Raw genomic sequence first — 20,009 nt, forward strand, 5'->3', positions numbered from 1 at the left:
CTGCCTCCGCTCTACTTCCTCTTCCTCTTCTTCTTCCTCTTCCTCTGGGTTTGGAAGGAACTGCGCAGGTGGTCCTTCCTTCCTAGGTGGTTGTGGTGGGGGTGGGGGTCCACCAGCTGCAGCTACTACAGATGCCATTATTTCAACAAGGAGAAACAGGTCTTCCTCTCGCAAAGATGAAAGTCAGAGTGAGGAAAGAAGGAGGGGTTTTCATCATTTGGGAAAAAAAAAAGTTCTAAACCAATGAAAAGTGTTATTTACAGGTCACATGACCTGTTACGCTTACGTTACGCGTCCCGCTCCGCGCCCAGAGCGCTTCCGGTATATACCAACCAACTTTAGCTCTAATAAGACACTGACAGAGCGGCAACAATAACATTACAACCACATTTAATCATATCAAATAATGTGTTTTGGCAAACAAACAAATCATTCATAATATAGCAATGTTTTTATAGAAGCTGTGCCTACCTGTATCACAAGTGCTGCCTCTGAAACCTTTCGTGCATAAGCATCTAAAACCATTAACCTCATCTATGCAGGTGCCTCCATTCTGGCATGGCTGCGAGGCACATTCATTCACACCTGAAACATAGCAAAGCTAATGTGAGACAACACAAAGTGATTTCACGCAGAAAGAGTCAGATCTAAAAATTCAAAGGTGCTGATACTTACAATACTGCACAACACAAAGAAGTGTGCACACTGAAGATGCATTCATATTTTTACTTACCAGTCCTGCAGTAATTAACGACGTGGCTGCTATGCTTTTCCCTCCCTGGTGCTAAGCTCTTCTTCGGATGCTAGTAGTAGTTCATGCTTAAAGCTCCATAACTCTTTTTTGCTCAAAAAGTATCCATGCTAAATTTGTGTCCTTCTGATATTATGAGGATTCTAAAGGTACACATGGTTTGCATATTCCCTTAGAGGGAACCAAGGAAATAGCCAAAATATAGAAATATATTAGGGAAAAATTAGTAAAGTGTTTTCTGCAAGAGAGAGTACGTTTTTTCCCCAAAACTGACAAGCAAAATGTTTGCTGTGCTAGGATCACTATCTAGAGTATTTTGTCTCTCTGTGTTTCATTGCTTGGCCGTATGTATTTAGTATAATTGGAGTATAGAATTATTGTTGATGGTGTTACAAAAGTATAGTGATTTGATTTTAACTTTCTTTGTGATGAGATATTGTCCTTTGTAGTATCAAATGATTGCACATGTTTTTATTGAGAATTAATTTAAAAAAATTGATTATTGTATGTTTACCAGTAGGGTGCATAAAGTTGTTTTAAAAAATATATATATATCAGTTTTTACCTACCCTGGAATAAATGTTTCTCTAAATCGGGAACCTGTAAGTTCTAACACATGGGCTGTGATCTGTGTTAGGGTACACAGATTGATTGTTGATTGTTTTGTCCACCAAGGGATTTTTCCTTTCTACTAGGATCACTATCGTCCAGCTTTTACGAACAAGCAGGGTTTTATAAAAAAGAAATTTGACTTCAGTTTTTGAATTTTTCGACTAAGTAGTTCATTAGTCCCAATTTTTGTGGTTTCAGACTTCAATTTGTGCTGGACACACTTGTGAAACCCATGGGGGGAAAAATAAACTAAATTGTGAATTCAACAAGGGGTCATTTGCATAGATTCCTCACAGTTTTCCCAAGCAAACTAATCATTTCAATAAATAAAAATAAGTAGAAAAAAATAGCCACTAGTTACAAAATGGTCATCTGTAATTTTTTGTCACAATGGCTGATTTACAAAAGCAATATAGTATTACATACGGTAGACCTTTCTGGCCATGAGGAAATATAGGGTTTGTTGATTCTCTGAAAACACCCGATACCAAAAACCTACAATTGAGCTGCAGTCTATAATGACTTCTTAATGAGTATCGACCATATAACAATTCATATGGTAAATTATAATGAATAAAAAATGGGTATGAGGGAAACCTATGTATTTCTGAAAGGATGAAAATATACTGCGTTAAGTAACAGTCGTTATTTGTACACCTTTGAATTTGGGATTACCCAAACTATCATGTGATTTAGAGTGTATTTTGCAAAATGTGTTCTTTCTTGCACTCTGGCTTACATTTGTAAGCCAAAATTACAGAGGTATCCAATAGATAATAACAAAAGTTCTAATATTCTGTATTTCATTGCATCTCCTTATAAAAACAGTACCCAACTTGTATGGCTGGGCCTAGCGCCTGTGATACAAAATATACCAAAACACAGCCTTGAAACATCACATTTCACACAGCAAAATCAATACTTTTTTTACAGTGTGAGTAGCAGCGGAATTTGGGCCCTAGCTCAGCCGCCACCCAATGAAACATAGCAAACCAGAAATTTCTGAAACCCAGACAACCTGGGGAGTTCAAGGTTGTGTGATCTGTGTGAACTCAACAATTATTTTGATCCAGAATGGTTTGCACACCTTAAACTTTGGCTAAACACACCTATTTTCCACACAGAGTTGTGAGAGGTAGTTTCAGAACAAGTGGGAATCCACACATGTTCTCCCACCCAATGTTCCCACACTGTCCTGATAAAAATTAGACCCCACTTCTCTGGATGTGCCAAGTGTTAGCAACAGGAAAGTGCCTAAAGCACAACATGGACAAATCAAATTTGGTAACCCACAACCAACCTTGTTTTCAATGTGGTAGCTGTCGATATTGGGCCTTGCCTAGGGTGCCCCCCAGGGATACCTACTAAACCCAGACATTTCTGAAACCCCAGGATTCTTCATGGTGGTCTGCTTGCATGGGTCTCCTTAAGCTTTCTTTCCCACAATGGCCTTAAAACTTCAAACTTTAACTAAAAAATAAATGTTTCACATTTCTGTGAGAGAAAGCTGCGAAATCAGCAGGAATCCGCAAATTTTCTACTACCCTGTGTTCCCTATCTTGTCCCGATAAAAACAGTACTTTATTTGTATGGGTGGGCACAGGGTCCGCAACAGGAAAGGACCCAAACAGCTACATGGACAGATCAATATTTTCCACTAAAAACTAGCAGTTTTTTGCAGTGTGGTTAGCTGCGGATTTTGGGCCTGTATTCGGCCGCCGCCTTGGGAAACCTATCAGAGCCACACATTTCTAAAAACTAGACACCCAGGGGAGTCCAGATTGGTGTGACTTTCATGGATCCCACAACATATTTTTATCCAGAAAGCCTTGCAAATTTCAAACCTTGTCTAAAAACACATATTTCCTCATATCTCTGTGAGAGAAAGTTCTGGAATCTACAAGGATCAACCTATTTCTTAGCACCTAGGGCTGGCACGCATGTAAAAACTACACCCAAAAGAATACAAATTTCCTCATGTTTGCCAGAATGATGGAGATGCTTTATTAGCAAAGGGGCAGAAGGACTTTTGCACCTGTTCTGGAGTGGGGGCATGACTCGATAAATGGTAATCTGTGTTCCTTATTTTTTAGGATCTATTTTTCGGAGTTGTCCAGTGGGCATTCTGGTCTTCCCCAGTCGAGGGGTAATTGTGACCAAACTCACTAGCCCTCAGGGGAGATGAAAGACTTTAGTGTTCCTTTTAGGGTGGAGGTTTGACCTAAATACAGGATAGGACACACCCACCCCTTTTTGTGCACAAATCTAAAATCCCCGGCTTTCTATCCCCTCCTTGGGGCAAATTGGGGCAAACCCCCCCCCCCACTAGGGACACACTTCGTATCTGCCCCCAGAGGTGCAAAGCATTTTATTCCCCCTGTTGGTGGGGAGTATGGCTCTAGGCCAGGTTGAACCACACTCACCGATTTTCTTTTATGATTTCCCTGTTTTCCATTTAGCTTTCTACCCCTCTCTGCTGCATGTGTCTTTTGGGTGGGGGGGGGGGGGTGGTGGTGCTACTGGGTGAAGTATAGCCCAGTGCCAGGACGGGCCTACCCATCCTCTTTTTGCAGCATTTTTAAATCCCCTGTGTCTAATGGCTATGGGGTGCAGGAAGATTGAGTTTCCCCTGATGGGAAAGGGGTATGGTCCAATGCCACGGTGGAATGCCCCATGCCTTTTTTGTCCCAGTGTAAAATCCCTGGTGTGAAATGGCCTTTCAACCCCCACCTATCCCAGGGGACAGAAAGACTTAAGTGCCCCTTAAGGAGTGGGGGTGTGGCCCCCTGCCAAGGCGGGACACTCCGTCCTTTCTTCTTGGCACAGTTTTGAAATCCCTGTTATCTAGTGGGCTTTGTACCCACCAGAGAGGGAGCAGATTATGGCAGACCCCCAATCGGGGCAGACCTCTTATCAACCCCTGAGGGGGCAGAACAAGGGTATTTCCCTTTTTTGGGGGTAGTGTAAAATCCCTAATGTCTAGAGGGCTCTTCTACCAAAGGGGGTAACTAGGGGCAGAACTTCAACCTGCCTCCCAATGGTGGCAGAAAGGCTGCACTGCCCCTTTGGGGCCCTATGCCAGGATGGTCTGACCCCACTCCATTCTTAAAACGAAATCCCCGGGGTCAAGTGGGCTTTCTACCCTCTCGGGGGAAGAAAGACTATAGCTATAGTTCTCCTCTTTGGGTGGGAACATGACCCTATTTCAGTGGGTGTGCACTCCACCCCTTTTTTGTTTCCATTTTAAGTCCCTAATGGCTAGTGGGCTTTCTTCCACCTTGGGAGGAGCTGATTGGGTGTAAATACCCCCATGTACTTCCAGGAGGAGTAAGTAAGACTGATTGAGCCATTGGATGAGCAAAAGGCCACACTAACCACCCCCACCACCAAAAAGAAAACTTGTCTAGTGGTGTGGATTCCTGCTTAAGGATTACCCTCTTATGGGGATCCCGAAGTGCAGATCCAATAGGGAGGGATATCTTTGGAACAGGGAGATTCTCCACTTTACAACAAGATCTTCCCTATCGAAATCAGTGCTTGCGGTGCTGAGATACACCCCCCAGGACTAATGTAAGTGAAAGTGAAATAAGATGAAGGACTCATTTCTGTTTCAGTTCCTTTGTAATATCAGCACATCGTGCACGCTAATCATCACTAGGAAGAAAAATAAAAAGGTCGTGCTGCTGGGGAAGTTTTTCCTCACCAGCCCGACTGTAAAAAAGGAGTTCCTTTGATGCCAGCACGAAAGGGACTCCCTGCCAACTACAGGCTTGATGCGACCTGCCTGTCAATACCACCTGAACATGACCGCTCTTGACATGGCTGTCACGTTAATAGCAGCCAAGAGGTTAAATATAGACAAGAATTAGACTATATCTTACTTTGAAAGTTTAATGGGTTTGTCCATTAAAGACAGCCCTGCCAAGTACCACGCATCACACGTTAGACTAATGCATTCAGTGTGGTGCTCTACAGCACGGCACTGAGATGCAAAGTCACACATATTAGCGGCTCTTCAGCTGTGCCTATCCAGTGCTGTGGCACGAAGAGCGCTGGCTGCTAATAAACACCATTTGCTGGCTGGAGTCCAGTGCAAACAAGCATTTGCATAGCCAATAGGTCTCGCCTTTGTGTTCTTATAAATGTTTAGCAGTGAGGCACATAATCAGACTATCCAAAGCATCGCAAAACCTAAAATAATTGAATGAAAATGGTTTGATAATTATAAGCTACCTTCAGGTGAAATTCTGGAGCACGTAATAAGCTTGTGGCGCAGTTCAAAACAATCCAAAGTATGTGTTTTAAGTTATGCTCATGCAACGTGAGGGCAAAGCAGTGATCGCAGTGAGAGTTACTCTGGACAAACACAACTTACATTTTACTCTCCATGTCAAGCTACCAAGAGTAAGCACAGTAAGCTGGACAAAACGGCCAACCATGTACTACTCCGCTACCAAATAACCAGCCCACAAACCAGCTACCTTGCCTATTACTCATTGAGTTTGACCATGTGCAGCAGTCCGCTGCCCTTTGGCAAGGTTTTCACTAAAGTGATAGCAGATAGAAACACACAAAGTGAGAAATGCAAGATGAAAACATATAAATAGCAGCTTATCAGAATCTCAGAACATGTACAAATGGGCAAAACATTTCTCTAAGAAAGGTGACAACCTTCTGCTCCTCTACAGGAAGTGGTGCGTTTTCCTGACTAGGTCATCTTCCTGCCAGATGTGGAAAAGTAAATTTTGCCATGTTCTGTGTCCCTACGTGTTCCCCATCTTATGCTATGTGTGCATGATTAATATGCATATGTATCCCCCATGTTTGATTAAAGACGCAATTACAGTTGTGTCCATCTCTAGTATGCCAGTTCCCAGTTCTCGTGAAAGCTACGAGTATTAGGCCTATGTAAAGCTACGTTGCCACGTTTCTCAGTGTGCACGTTATTTCATTGTAAAGTCCCCGTTTGTAGGCCTCAAAAGGGCCCGGACACCAGATTCAGCTCCTGTCTCCTGAACCCTCGCTGAGGAGCGATACAGCCCCCACCTGTGTTCCTGACCCTTCACTTACTTCCTGCCTCACAGTGCCCGGCTCGGCCTGGCTCTGCCTACTAGTCTGCCAAGAGTATGTTATGATTCTAGTTATCAGTCCAGCCCTCCTTCTCTGCATTCCTAAGCTACTGAATCGCATCAATAGTTTCCGTCATTGTCTAGCCTTTACGTCTCCATGTAAGGGAAATACTGCATTTAATGGTCATTTAATATTCCTCAACACGCACTACATGTAGAATAATGCATGCTCCAGTCTTAGAGTCTGTTAGCCTCTCCCCTCCTGACTCTTAGTTTATATCAACGTTCTCTAAACATCAGATACTAGATAGTGTTTAGGCACATGTCGCCCTGACTCTCCAGACTTCAGTCTCTACTCCTAGCGCAGAGTTCATAGCCCCCAGCTTCTCCTAGTAACACGTCATTGTCAGTTTGCGCGCACCATTAGGTTAGAGGTCCCGGCTCCTTAGGTAGCCCCCTCCATGTTTCCGCCCCATTTATGACATATTCTGTTACGTTTACATCACATGTCTATGTATACGCCTCCTGTTACACCCACTTTCACCCTTATCTTTCGCGACTGTTATTGACCACACCCACTGCTCCGCCTATCATATGTATTGCAATACAACTGTTTTAGTATATATGCTTGTGTACTGTTATTAAATGTTACGCCTGTCCAATCCTGTCCCAGGCAGCGCTGCCATCCTATTCCCGTGCAGGTTGTCCTGTTCCTGTCCTTTATGCTGTATTAAACCTGCAAACTCCTACTACCTCGAATCTTGACTCTTATTTATTGAGCTATCTGTTATTGCTATGTCCAGTCAAACCTAGATCCGGTATTATTTATTTATGTACCACATAATGGCGCCCGAACAGGGACTTGCCCTTTCCCCACGCGCCGGTGAAGCCACGCCGGCCCCCTGACCCTCTGCAGCCGTGACGGAACCATACCGTGCACGTGCAGATATTTCTGCTTCAAGTATCCCTCAGGCCCACGGAGGAGACGGAGGTGGCGGTCCAGCATCCAGACGAGGCGGTGGAGGAACGCGGCGAGTCCCGACCAGAGCCCAAGCCGAGAGTCCAAGGTCCGAGGTATCCGGAGGCCCACCCGTAACTGAAGTCCGAAGTTCGTCCGTCCGGCGTCGAAGCAGTCCAGTCCAGTCCGAGGCCTTCCGTTCTTGCTGCCCGGTGAGTACCGTTGCTGGGGTAGTATCTAGACAGGGTCAATTTAATTGACTCTGGTCCGTGGGGTTTGGTGGTACACAGATCCCAAAACGAAGTGTCCACTTCGGTGGATGCGGGTCCTGACGTGTCTCTTTATGAGACCGGTAAGTTTCGTACTGTTTTAGCAGTGCATCTAGTTTCTGTTCTAGTCAGTTCTGTTCTCGAGAAGATTCATGTATTCTGTTTTCAGTATTCCAGGTAGTATTCTGTTCGAACTGTTATTTTAAATGTTCTTCATGTATTTTTAATGTCGTGGTATGAAAGTGGTGTAATTATCATGTTCATTGTGTATTGTATTGTGTCTAGATTACAGTTCCGTCATGCCCTTATTTTCCAAACTACGTCAGTTGAAAACTAGAAAAGGTCTGTTAGAAGCAGCAGTTCCTGTCCCGCCTAGGGACAGTCCAGGTCACTTTATGTATCAGAAGCATGGCATAAGTGCCATATTATATCTAGATTTATGGGTGGAGTACACCAAAGAGTTAGAAGAAAAGTATAGATGGCCTGTATCAGGCACATGGGATGCCGAGTGCATCATGCGAGTAGAAGAAGCATTATGGAAAAAGAAAGCCAGACAGTCACAGAAAGATGCCATCGAGTTATGGCGCAAAGAATCTCATAAAAGAACCGAAAAAGAAATCAGAAAGTCAGAACTAAGTAGAGAATCCTTAGAACGAGCCCAAGAAAGGGAACTAATCGAGATAGGTGAACGAGTTAAAACCGAACAGTCAGACAGACAGAGGAATGCCCTTATTAAGGGTATGTACCCTCTCCTTGCCGAGGGCTTGCCAAAAGCAACCCCGGAGGCATCCAGTAATCTCCCGCCACCATTAGTTCCGACCAAGCTACGTCACAAACCGACCGCAGCTGATATTTTTATTTCGTCCTATTTGGACGACACGGTTCCAGAATATGCAAATCCTGTTCCGCCAGTCCCTGTAAATAATGTAAATCCTGCTCCTCCAGTCACCGGAGTACCTGTTACGATACCCCCGGTCCAGCCCACATTCCAATTTCCCGCCGCGCCAATACGAAGAGTATCAGTCGACGATTCTAGTTTAGGGGCCGCAGGATGAGGTCCTCCTGGTACCCCGCCACCACACCAACGAGTAACGTTAGTCGAGTTACATGAAAGTGCGTTACAGCGTACGCCCAAATATAAGTCCGTTGCAGATATCCGACGAGCTCTTACTGAATGCCGCTATGATCCAGTTGCAGGTGATGATAGTACAGTTATATATTCCATCCGTGTAAGACGGGTGACCGGGTATTTGGACACACTACCGAATATGAAAGAAGATCTAGACAGAATATATCGTTTCATCTGTACAGGGGATGATCCAGAAAGTATTGGCGAAGCCATGTCTCAAAGGAAAGCTGAGATCCAGCTCATGTTATTAAAGTTTCTGATTAATTGTTTAATAAGAGAACAAGATTACCCGACCAAAGATCCAGCCGAAATGAGAATCCTGACAAGGTGGAGTGATAATATAGCCGAGGGTAAGCACAGAACCATCAGTAGTATAGAGAGTATGTACAAGAAAATTCGTAAAGAAATAATAAAGTTACATGAACAACGTAAAGCAGCACAAGTAAGCGAGAAAGAAAATGACTCTTCTACTGAAGAGGTAGAGAACGAGAATCCCGCCAGAATAGCGTATGTAGGTAGAACTAGACTTTCCGACCGACATTCACGTCTAGACTACAAGAAAACTGTTCCTCATCCAGCACCAGAACAAAGTTCCCTAGAACAAGTATTTCAAGCTACCGATCATATTCTGAAATCACGAATCGGTTATAGTGAACTCAGTACCATGCATGAACAAGAACTAGCCCGATCAGCAGTCCGATGGACTACTGATTCTACCACTTTTCCAGATGAAATAGTGGCACAAATGTTTCTGAAACTGCCCCCAGCCGAGCAACGACTGGTGGGTATGTATAAGATCCAGCACCTCATTACTCTGTATGAGGGTCAACATTCTGATCCAGGTCCGTTACACGATGTCCTGAACGAGTTACTCCAGTATAGATGGAAAGGTCTAGGTACCGATTTAATTAGTGTTATTCTAGAACAGCGCCACAAATATAGAACGTTCCTGAACCCGCATTTTGTTCATGTCTCACCTCCAGAAAGTAAACCCTTTTACATAGACAGACAGAATCCGTTACGAGAAGTACACCCAGTCAGGACAGCGGATGGTGAAATGCAACGAGTGTTTGTTTACACTCCGATTACAAAGATGGAACTCTTAGAGATGAAGAAATTAATTCCCTGTCATGACAAAGATCCAGCAGGGTTCCACCGAGAATTAAAGGACATGCTCCGTATGGGAGAATACACGTATCCAGATATAATTAAAATGTTAAAAGTCCTGTTGCCCGCAGGGGTATACGAGAAACTCAAGGAAAAAGAATGGGAGGTGGGAGAGAAAAAGATCGATTGGGCAGTTCTAGAAGCTGAAGATAAGATACGAGTACCAGGTACCGGTCTTGGAGAGAAATGTAAAGAATTACCTGAATTATTGATACAAGTTTTGCCAAGATTATTAGCAACTAAAAAGGAAGACTGGGATGCAATCTCAGCCTGTAAACAGAAACAAGACGAAGACACTAGTGATTTTTATTCTAGATTTGAGAAATGCTTTAGTATTAACAGTGGCCTCAAGACAAGTAGTGAGTCATACCCTCATCTTTTTGTTACTAAATTAGTCGAGAATTCAAGTCCACAAGTTAAGAACCGAGTTTTGAAAGTCGAAAGTACATGGCAAGCTAATACCCCGTCCCAAATGTTACAGATGCTTCAGTATCACCAGAATAGAATCAGAGAAGAGCAAGATCATGAAAGAAAACGTATGAAAGACACGAAAATGAAAGTACTAGTTGCACAATCTGTTCCTCAAGACAGTCAGAAGAGGGGTCCGACTCAAGCCAGTCATCCTGCAGCTCCCGTTAAAGGGACATGCAATTATTGTAAACAGCCAGGTCATTTTATAAACGAGTGTGCAGTTCTGAAACACAACATAGCTACCGGTAAGACTAAAGAAAGACCACGTCCGCCTAGACAAGAACAAGTTTCACAGACTTCTCAGCCACAGAATGCACAACAGACAGTTCCAGCACCGCAGTCTATTGCTGCAACACAGCATGTTACACAGCAGATGTACCAGTATGCACAGTCCGAGTATCCAGAGTATCAGCCATATTCATGAAACAGCCTAGAGAGGGAGGTAGGCTTGCCTCTCATCGAGATACCTGTAGATCAAGAGGGTCCCTATGTTCATAGTCAAGTACTAGGGAAAGACAGAAAGTTTCTGATTGATACAGGGGCAAGTAGGACGACCATTAGTCACGCCGAAGTTCCAGGGGCTCCGCTCTCAGGCTCTAGAAATGTTTCCCTTGGATTTTCAGGAAAGCCTATTGTAAACGAGATATCTAAGCCAGTTACTCTAGAAGTAGGTCCATTGTCCCGCACTACTGATCTGTTACTTACGAAGTCGTGTCCAGAAAATCTGTTAGGTACTAAGACACTGAAAGAATTAGGTGCAGTTATTTGCTGCTCCCCAGAGGGAATACGCCTGTTTCTACGTGACTTCAAGGGTCACTATGTATTACGAGATTTTGATCCGAGATTGTCCAATGTTCCGCAGCATCTATGGGCGCAAGGTCCAACTGATGTAGGTTATATGCAAATCACACCCCATCGTGTGACTCTCAAGCCAGGTGTAGTGTTACCACGAATCAGACAGTACAGACTGCCACCTGAGGCTGTAACAGCCTTATCCAAAATTATTGACGAGCTCATGGCTCAAGGAGTAGTTGTAGAAACTGACTCCAATGTATGTAATTCTCCGATCATTCCAGTCATGAAACGTACTGATCCAAATGCACCCCCAGTATATCGATTAGTGATTGACCTTCGAGAACTCAATAAATGTATTATTCCCCAGTACCCAGTTGTCCCAGATATCTCTTCCCTATTGACAGCCATTGATTCCGAAGCCTCATTTTTTACAGTCATAGACCTCAAGAACGCGTTTTTCAGTGTCCCCATTCATCCAGACAGCCAGTTTCTTTTCGGATTTTGTTTAAATGGAAGGAGCTATATGTTCACACGAGCTCCTCAAGGTTTCACAGAAAGTCCTAGTATTTACAGTCAAGCACTTAAGAGACAACTAGACAACATTCACATGCCAACAGACACTGCCCTGCTCCAGTATGTCGATGATCTACTGATCACAGCCCGTTCTGAACGTGCTTGCGAGCGAGCATCACTTACAGTCTTATATTTCTTAGCAGAGATGGGGCACAAGGTGTCCCCTTCGAAGCTTCAATTCTGTGTCCAGCAAGTGATCTATTTAGGCCACTTACTGTCCAAGTGGGGTAGGCAGTTGACACCAGACCGTATCCAGTTAATAGCGAGTCTTCCTCAGCCCAAGACCCAGAAGGAGGTACGTGCTTTTATCGGCCTTACTTCTTACTGCAGACAATGGATTCCTCAGTATGCATTCCTAGCTAAACCACTGATACAGTTAACGACACAGGAGGCAGCTGTATCGACTGTCCTCCCTTGGACATCTGAACATACACTTAGTTTCAATGAGTTAAAGAAAGCTTTATGCCAAGCTCCAGTTCTAGCTACACCGAACTACAGTAAGCCTTTTACACTTTTCGTCACAGAACGTGAAGGTACAGCATTATCTGTTCTCACACAAGATCAAGCAGGACAATACAAGCCCTGTGCTTATTTTTCGAGCACACTAGATCCTGTAGCCCAGGCTCTGCCTGCGTGCCTCAAGTCAGTTGCAGCCACAGCACTAGCTATCAGACAAAGTGATTCCATAGTATTAGGACATTCCTTGACAGTACAAGTTCCACACTCCGTGGAAGTTCTTTTAAACCGAACACAGACTCAGCACTTGACAATTGCACGTTTAACAGGTTATGAACTGACACTGTTCCAGCCACACATAGAAATCAGACGCTGCAACGTTCTAAATCCTGCTACACTGTTACCGTCAGTTATTTCGAATCCTGCCACACACGACTGTGTGGAAGTAGTTAACACTATGACTAAGCCAAGACAAGATCTGACAGATATTCCATTACCAGATCCCGACCTGACACTTTATGTGGATGGTTCATGTATGAGAACAAGTACAGGAGAACTAGTAGCCGCGTATGCAGTGACTACAGACACTGAAGTTATAGAAACACATCGTATTGACACTCTGTCCGCTCAAGCAGCAGAGCTAGTTGCTCTGACTCAAGCCTGCATACACGCCAAGAACCTGAAAGTTAATGTTTACACAGATTCACGCTACGCATTTGGAGTCGTACACGACTTTGGAGTGCTCTGGCAGGAGAGAGGTTTCATGACTTCTCATGGAACCAAGATTCAGCATGGTCTCCTTATTCAAGCTCTGTTGGATGCCATACACTTACCGACATCTATTGCTATCATGAAGTGCAAAGCACATACGAAAGTTACTGACACCATTTCTCAAGGTAATGATCTAGCAGATCGCACAGCCAAGCTTACAGCACAGACTCCAGACATTCCAGTTAATCCGATACAGACACATACTCCAGATCCGACTACATGCATGACAGTTAAGGACCCTACTCAAGATGTCATAGATATCCAGTTACATGCTACTCCCGATGAAATCAAGAAATGGTCCGAACAAGGAGGGGTCCAGACAGATCAGGGATGGGTAACGAAGGGTAGAGCCACATGGTTTCTCCCCGACTCTATGGTTCAAGTCATTATCAATACCGCACATAGTCCAGCACATTTAGGAGAAAAAGCTATGTTAGATAGTATCCAGAACATTTGGTTCAACAAGCATTTACGAGCTGCAGCCAAGCAGAAAGTCCGTACCTGTATGATATGTTGCCAGTTTAATCCAGGTAAAAGTGTCCCGGTGGAACAAGGTGGTTTCCAGCCCCCTGACCACCCTTTTGAAGTCCTCCAGATGGATTATATTCAGATGGAGCGATGTCGAGGTTTCAAGTATGTCCTTGTAGTTGTATGCGCTTTGTCCAGGTGGACAGAAGCATATCCAGTCCCAGATTACACAGCCGCGACCACTGCCAAGCAGTTGGTTCGTGAATTCTTCCCCCGCTACGGACTCCCTAGGGTCGTATATTCTGATAACGGCCAGCCATTCTCATCTGAGCTCATGAAACATATTTCCCTTTTGTTAGGGTACCAGTGGAAGTTCCATTGTGTACGCCATCCTGAAGCAGCCGGTCTAGTAGAGAGACATAACCAGACCCTGAAAATCCGCATCGCCAAAATATGTAAAGAAAAAGGTGTAGACTGGCTAGTAGCTCTGCCAGTCGCTTTGTTTTATATGCGCATGGTCGCACATTCCAGATCAGGTCTGTCCCCGTATGAGGTCGTATTCGGCCGCCCCCCTAATATGTGGGGTACACCTAGACCCCGAAGTATTACAGATGTTTCAAGTAATATGCTGACAGATTACCTAGCTTCCTTGATGTCTGCCCTACACTCTTGTCGTTCACAGGTTGCCGCCGCATTTCCAGACAATACCGAGGTGGCACCGCATGAAATCGTTCCCGGATGCATGGTTCTTGTCCGGAACTTTGATCGTTCAAGTCCGCTGGAGCCCCGCTGGAAGGAGCCAAAACAGGTCCTCCTGGCCACCCGTACTGCCGTCAAGCTGGAAGGCAGGAAGGGCTGGGTCCACCTGTCTCATGTGAAAAATTTTTACGGACTAAAGACTGTTTCCAAGAACATTTCCGAGGATTTTAAGGATTGCCAAAGTACTATTCTTAAGGACTGTCCCGCAAAAGACAATGATACTAAACCCTCCCTGTTAGAGAAAACTCCGCAACAGGAGTATAAGCTAAAATTAAGGTCTAGTAAAATAAGTCAGCCAGTTTGATTGTCTAAGTCCTCCCCTAGGTGAAACGGTTAGACCGGTTTCTGACATGTATAAAATAGACCCCCATAGTGAGAGAGTTAGTCAAAACTCAATCCGATGTATCGTTTTTCTAAGTTTCATATTGTTTTTCAGCCTTATGTTTACCTGCACAAGTTATGCATTTTATTTGTATTTTCCAGTTTCTCATGTAAATAAGTCTTCTAATGTTACAGTAGAGCACACGTTTAGTGATCTGCCTCCTCATGAACTCTCTTATCGTCTTGCTATGCGTAATAATTCCTTTATCCGCATGTTACATTATTCACACCAGACCAGCAATGCCACTAATTGTTGGGTGTGTGGTCGACTCCCCCCTTTCCAGACACCGAAGGGAGTTCTGCCACTCTTTCCTTATCCATTTTCACATAATGGTTCGTGTGGAGCATGGTCCACGTTAACGTCATCCTCAACAGATATGTCTTTTCTTAACAGTACATGTTTCCCAGACAAGCAAGGTCTTCCCCACAGAACAGGGTTAGATCTAGAAAATGAAGTTTATAATTTAGGTAATTATTCTTCGAATTTCATGGTCCTGAATGTTCAGTCTGATACTACTCCAGACTTACCTGCTATGTCAGTATTACCAGTTGAAGGCGAATTATGTGTCCGAAAGAATGGTTCCGTACATGTAGGCCATAGTGATTGTACTACTATTGTCAAGTATAGTGACAGTAGGAAATCTATTTTTAAAGCTTCACGTCATTCTTATTTTGTTTGTGGTCAGACCGCATATGTTCGTCTGCCCCTCGATTGGGAGGGAACCTGTTACATTGCATTCCTACTGCCACCAGTTTTCCTAGCCCCACCTGACTATCATAGGAATTCCCACCTAGTACATACTAGACACAAGAGAGACCTCCCGATTGTCGATTATACTGAAACTGCTCTAGAACAATACATAGATATCAATAAAGGTGTTTTCCCCTATTTAGGTACTGTTGTGAATAGTAAACTGATACGTAGATTAACCAGAACCCTTGAAGCAGTAGTGATTGAGACTACCTCTGCTCTAGGTAACTTAACCGAAGAGCAATCCTTTATGAGAATTGCCGTGCTCCAGAATCGTCTCGTCCTTGACGTCATACTGGCCGATAGGGGCGGGGCATGTAGAGTCATCGGATCTAGTTGCTGCATTTTCATTCCAAATAACGCGCCGTCTGTTTATTCAGCTATAACCAGACTCCATAAAATTGCCCATATGTTACACCAAGATCCAGGCACCTGGACATGGTCCGGTTGGTTCTGGAATATAATTTCCGCTTGGGGATGGAAAGTCTTGTCCTTTCTAGGTATTGCAGTAGCGATCATATTCAGTTGCTGCCTCTGTATACAATGTGGCCCTGCGATTTGTGGCATTTGTGCTACCTCTTGTATTCCTAGTCCCAAGTCCCGTTCTAAATCCCGTTCCAAGAAAATTCGAGACGAGCAAATGATACTGTATGAAATGATAGATGGTATCATGAATATTGATGTTTCCTGATGGAAACGTAGTGACAAGGAGGGAATGTGGAAAAGTAAATTTTGCCATGTTCTGTGTCCCTACGTGTTCCCCATCTTATGCTATGTGTGCATGATTAATATGCATATGTATCCCCCATGTTTGATTAAAGACGCAATTACAGTTGTGTCCATCTCTAGTATGCCAGTTCCCAGTTCTCGTGAAAGCTACGAGTATTAGGCCTATGTAAAGCTACGTTGCCACGTTTCTCAGTGTGCACGTTATTTCATTGTAAAGTCCCCGTTTCTAGGCCTCAAAAGGGCCCGGACACCAGATTCAGCTCCTGTCTCCTGAACCCTCGCTGAGGAGCGATACAGCCCCCACCTGTGTTCCTGACCCTTCACTTACTTCCTGCCTCACAGTGCCCGGCTCGGCCTGGCTCTGCCTACTAGTCTGCCAAGAGTATGTTATGATTCTAGTTATCAGTCCAGCCCTCCTTCTCTGCATTCCTAAGCTACTGAATCACATCAATAGTTTCCGTCATTGTCTAGCCTTTACGTCTCCATGTAAGGGAAATACTGCATTTAATGGTCATTTAATATTCCTCAACACGCACTACATGTAGAATAATGCATGCTCCAGTCTTAGAGTCTGTTAGCCTCTCCCCTCCTGACTCTTAGTTTATATCAACGTTCTCTAAACATCAGATACTAGATAGTGTTTAGGCACATGTCGCCCTGACTCTCCAGACTTCAGTCTCTACTCCTAGCGCAGAGTTCATAGCCCCCAGCTTCTCCTAGTAACACGTCATTGTCAGTTTGCGCGCACCATTGGGTTAGAGGTCCCGGCTCCTTAGGTAGCCCCCTCCATGTTTCCGCCCCATTTATGACATATTCTGTTACGTTTACATCACATGTCTATGTATACGCCTCCTGTTACACCCACTTTCACCCTTATCTTTCGCGACTGTTATTGACCACACCCACTGCTCCGCCTATCATATGTATTGCGATACAACTGTTTTAGTATATATGCTTGTGTACTGTTATTAAATGTTACGCCAGTCCAATCCTGTCCCAGGCAGCGCTGCCATCCTATTCCCGTGCAGGTTGTCCTGTTCCTGTCCTTTATGCTGTATTAAACCTGCAAACTCCTACTACCTCGAATCTTGACTCTTATTTATTGAGCTATCTGTTATTGCTATGTCCAGTCAAACCTAGATCCGGTATTATTTATTTATATACCACACAGATTTGACGTAGCACTACACATACGCCACACAATAAATGTACGTATGCTGTAATTTGCCAAACTTGTACATTCTGTGAGCTGTAGTAGCTACAAACACATTTGTGAAAATGTGTGTGTGTGCGTATTAATAGACCTATGTACTGAATTGTGTGCATGCATACAAGTATGTAGAGGAGCACCCATGCAGCTAGCACACCTGAATGCATGGTTGGATACCTACACACAAAAATGCATACTCCCATGCACACACTTACAGACCCGCATATATATCCACAAGTCGAAACATAAGTACATGCAGGCACATGCATATTCGTAGACAGAAGCACCGATAAATAGACATGCAAAATAAAACTGGCCTGAAAAAACATTCTCGATTATTTGCCTATGAGTGGTACTTTTGCTTTACAAAAGGCCGTTTAGCTTGAAGGCACTTATGTAAAATTATAGTCACACACACACACAATTGTTAAAACAGCATTTTCTTTTTATGACAAAGAAGTGGCAAGGTTTCTGCCTGTGGTGCAGCCCTCGAGGATTGAACAAATTAATCAATTAATATTGCCTGTGGCTTTCAATGCAGATAAAGCTACCACGACTGCATTCACAGTCCCCATGTAACTCGAGTCCTGAAATAACACCTTTGTGTTTTTTGCACTAGAGCTAAAACACGAGAGAACCACTGCTCCCTAGAAAACCCAGGTATACCTGGCTTGATGGATAGGAAAATCATATTTACGCAGCTCCTGTCGAAGTGAAAAGACTAGAAATGCGTCTTATTAACATATAAAGTAAATGTGTTTAAATCGTGATAACAGTGTTTCGCGACTGCTCCCCCATTTCTCTGGCACACTAAGGTAAAATAAGTACCAGTGATTTTTAAAACGTTAATATTGAATATTTAAGCTGTGCTAAACTGATGCAACTGTAACGTACATATTACAGATGAAGTAACCTTTAAGAGCTATAAATGATTAAAACAAATTTATTCTGCACAATCCTTATCCCAAACTCTGGAATGCTTCGAGTAACGGAAAAACAGGTATACAAAGAGAAGGTCATGCCAGCGCAATAAAAGCAAACAAGGCTTAGTACAAATCGATTTTTGGGGCTCCTATAAAAGATTCTCTTTTTCCAAGACATACATAACTGACCTTGATAACCAGATTTTAGCGGTAAAAAGTGCTCCCGTTTTAAAAAAGACTAAGGGGGACACCCTATTAGTGTTTAAATATCAGAAAGTGGTCGGACCTCGCAGTCTTTCTTCCAAAATATAACAACACAATCGTAATAACAAGATGGTGACCATGTTAGGCAACAGGCTTTCAAGATAACCACTAAGCATGGGCGGATTTTACGAATTGGCAATCTGCGACCTTGCGTATTTACGGATTCGCAATCCGCAAAATCCGCGAACTCTCGCGAATTTGCGGATTTTGGGGTTTTTTTGTGTTCGCAAGGATTTCTGCCAGTTCGCGAGGGTTCTGTACCAGTTCGCAATTGCGAACTTACTTGTCGGCTCGCAACGGCTGCGACTATGTTGTTTCTACATCTGGTTCATCATCACAGGTTCACAGCACTCTCTGTTTCACCACTGCCACCCTCTGGTACACCCATGCCACCCTCTGGTACATCACTGCCACCCTCTGGTTGGTTTATCACTGTAGATTATGGGGGTGCAAAAAAGCAAGCACACCTGCCCTGCTTCAACTGACATGAATTAATTTGGGGTTGATTAATGTGTCACTGAATTTAAACTTCCAGTCTGGCTGGCACCTGCTTCCTTATCTGTAATTTGCTGAACTCTGAAGGGGCCCCTCAGGAAGCACTACAGGGAATGGTTACTAATGATAAGATTGAACTTTTGCACCTGCTGAGTGCTTTCAGTTTTGTCTGTAATTGCTTTCTGTTGCAGTGTAATTTTTTTTAACAGGACCTTTGTTGTATACTTGTAGCTATTCTCTGAGCCTGCTGTGAGGGTCAGAGCAGGGTCATAGAATAGTTGCAAGTGGGCAAATGAACTCTGAAGGGGCCCCTCAGGAAGCACTACAGGGAATGGTTACTAATGATAAGATTGAACTTTTGCACCTGCTGAGTGCTTTCAGTTTTGCAAAAATCCAAATATCCAGCAGCATCCACAAAAGTAATCCTTCCAGGTTAAGATCCAAATCAAAGTGACCAGCACATGAAGAAAGCACTGGGAAGAGCCTGGTGGACAGGAACAGGACGTTGGAGACTGTGGGGCACTTCCTTCCTCCCACCCCCACCCCCCAAAATGGACTCCTTGCAAAGAAAAAGCGCAGGCAAATGTCAACCTGAGGAGTTATTCTGATAAAAATCATAATTTTCAAGGTTTATGCTGCCTGCTGGTGGATTTCTTGTGCGAAATTGCAAATTTTGCAATCTCGCAATTGCGAGATTGTCGCTGCCCGCCGCATCTACGTGTTCGCAAGTATTTACTCCCGCGAAATTGTATAGTATTCTAGTTGGCAAGTGCGACCAAGCAAAAAATCCGCTTCGCACGGATTTTACAAATTTTCGGCAAGTTCGCGAGAGTTCGCGGATTGCGAATTTACCGAAAATCCGCAAAATCCGCGAGCGGAACGGATTTTACGCCCATGCTTAATAACCACCGTGCTGACTCAGATCCCCAACACAGCGACATTTGTTGCAAAAAATACATAAGTGTCACTGTGAGGGATTTGCTTTGTTTGCACACACACACACACAAG

The 20,009-nt window shown here is 43.9% G+C and overlaps 1 protein-coding gene across 9 annotated transcripts in view; it reads right to left on the reverse strand.

Annotated features, from left to right (window-relative positions):
• Window positions 1–20,009, reverse strand: part of SNED1 (sushi, nidogen and EGF like domains 1) — a 2,618,914-nt gene that overhangs the window by 1,800,694 nt on the left and 798,211 nt on the right. For 8 of the 9 annotated variants that reach the window (XM_078665627.1, XM_078665624.1, XM_078665625.1 and 5 more), the window contains exon 6: window positions 472–585. The exons of the other annotated variant lie outside the window; for it this stretch is intronic. In XM_078665627.1, the coding sequence (XP_078521753.1) occupies window positions 472–585 (114 nt within the window). The remainder of the gene's footprint in view (window positions 1–471; window positions 586–20,009) is intronic. 9 annotated transcript variants of the gene reach the window in all.

Source organism: Lissotriton helveticus, chromosome 11, assembly GCF_964261635.1.
Source record: "Lissotriton helveticus chromosome 11, aLisHel1.1, whole genome shotgun sequence".
In the NCBI taxonomy this organism is placed as follows: Eukaryota; Metazoa; Chordata; class Amphibia; order Caudata; family Salamandridae; genus Lissotriton; species Lissotriton helveticus.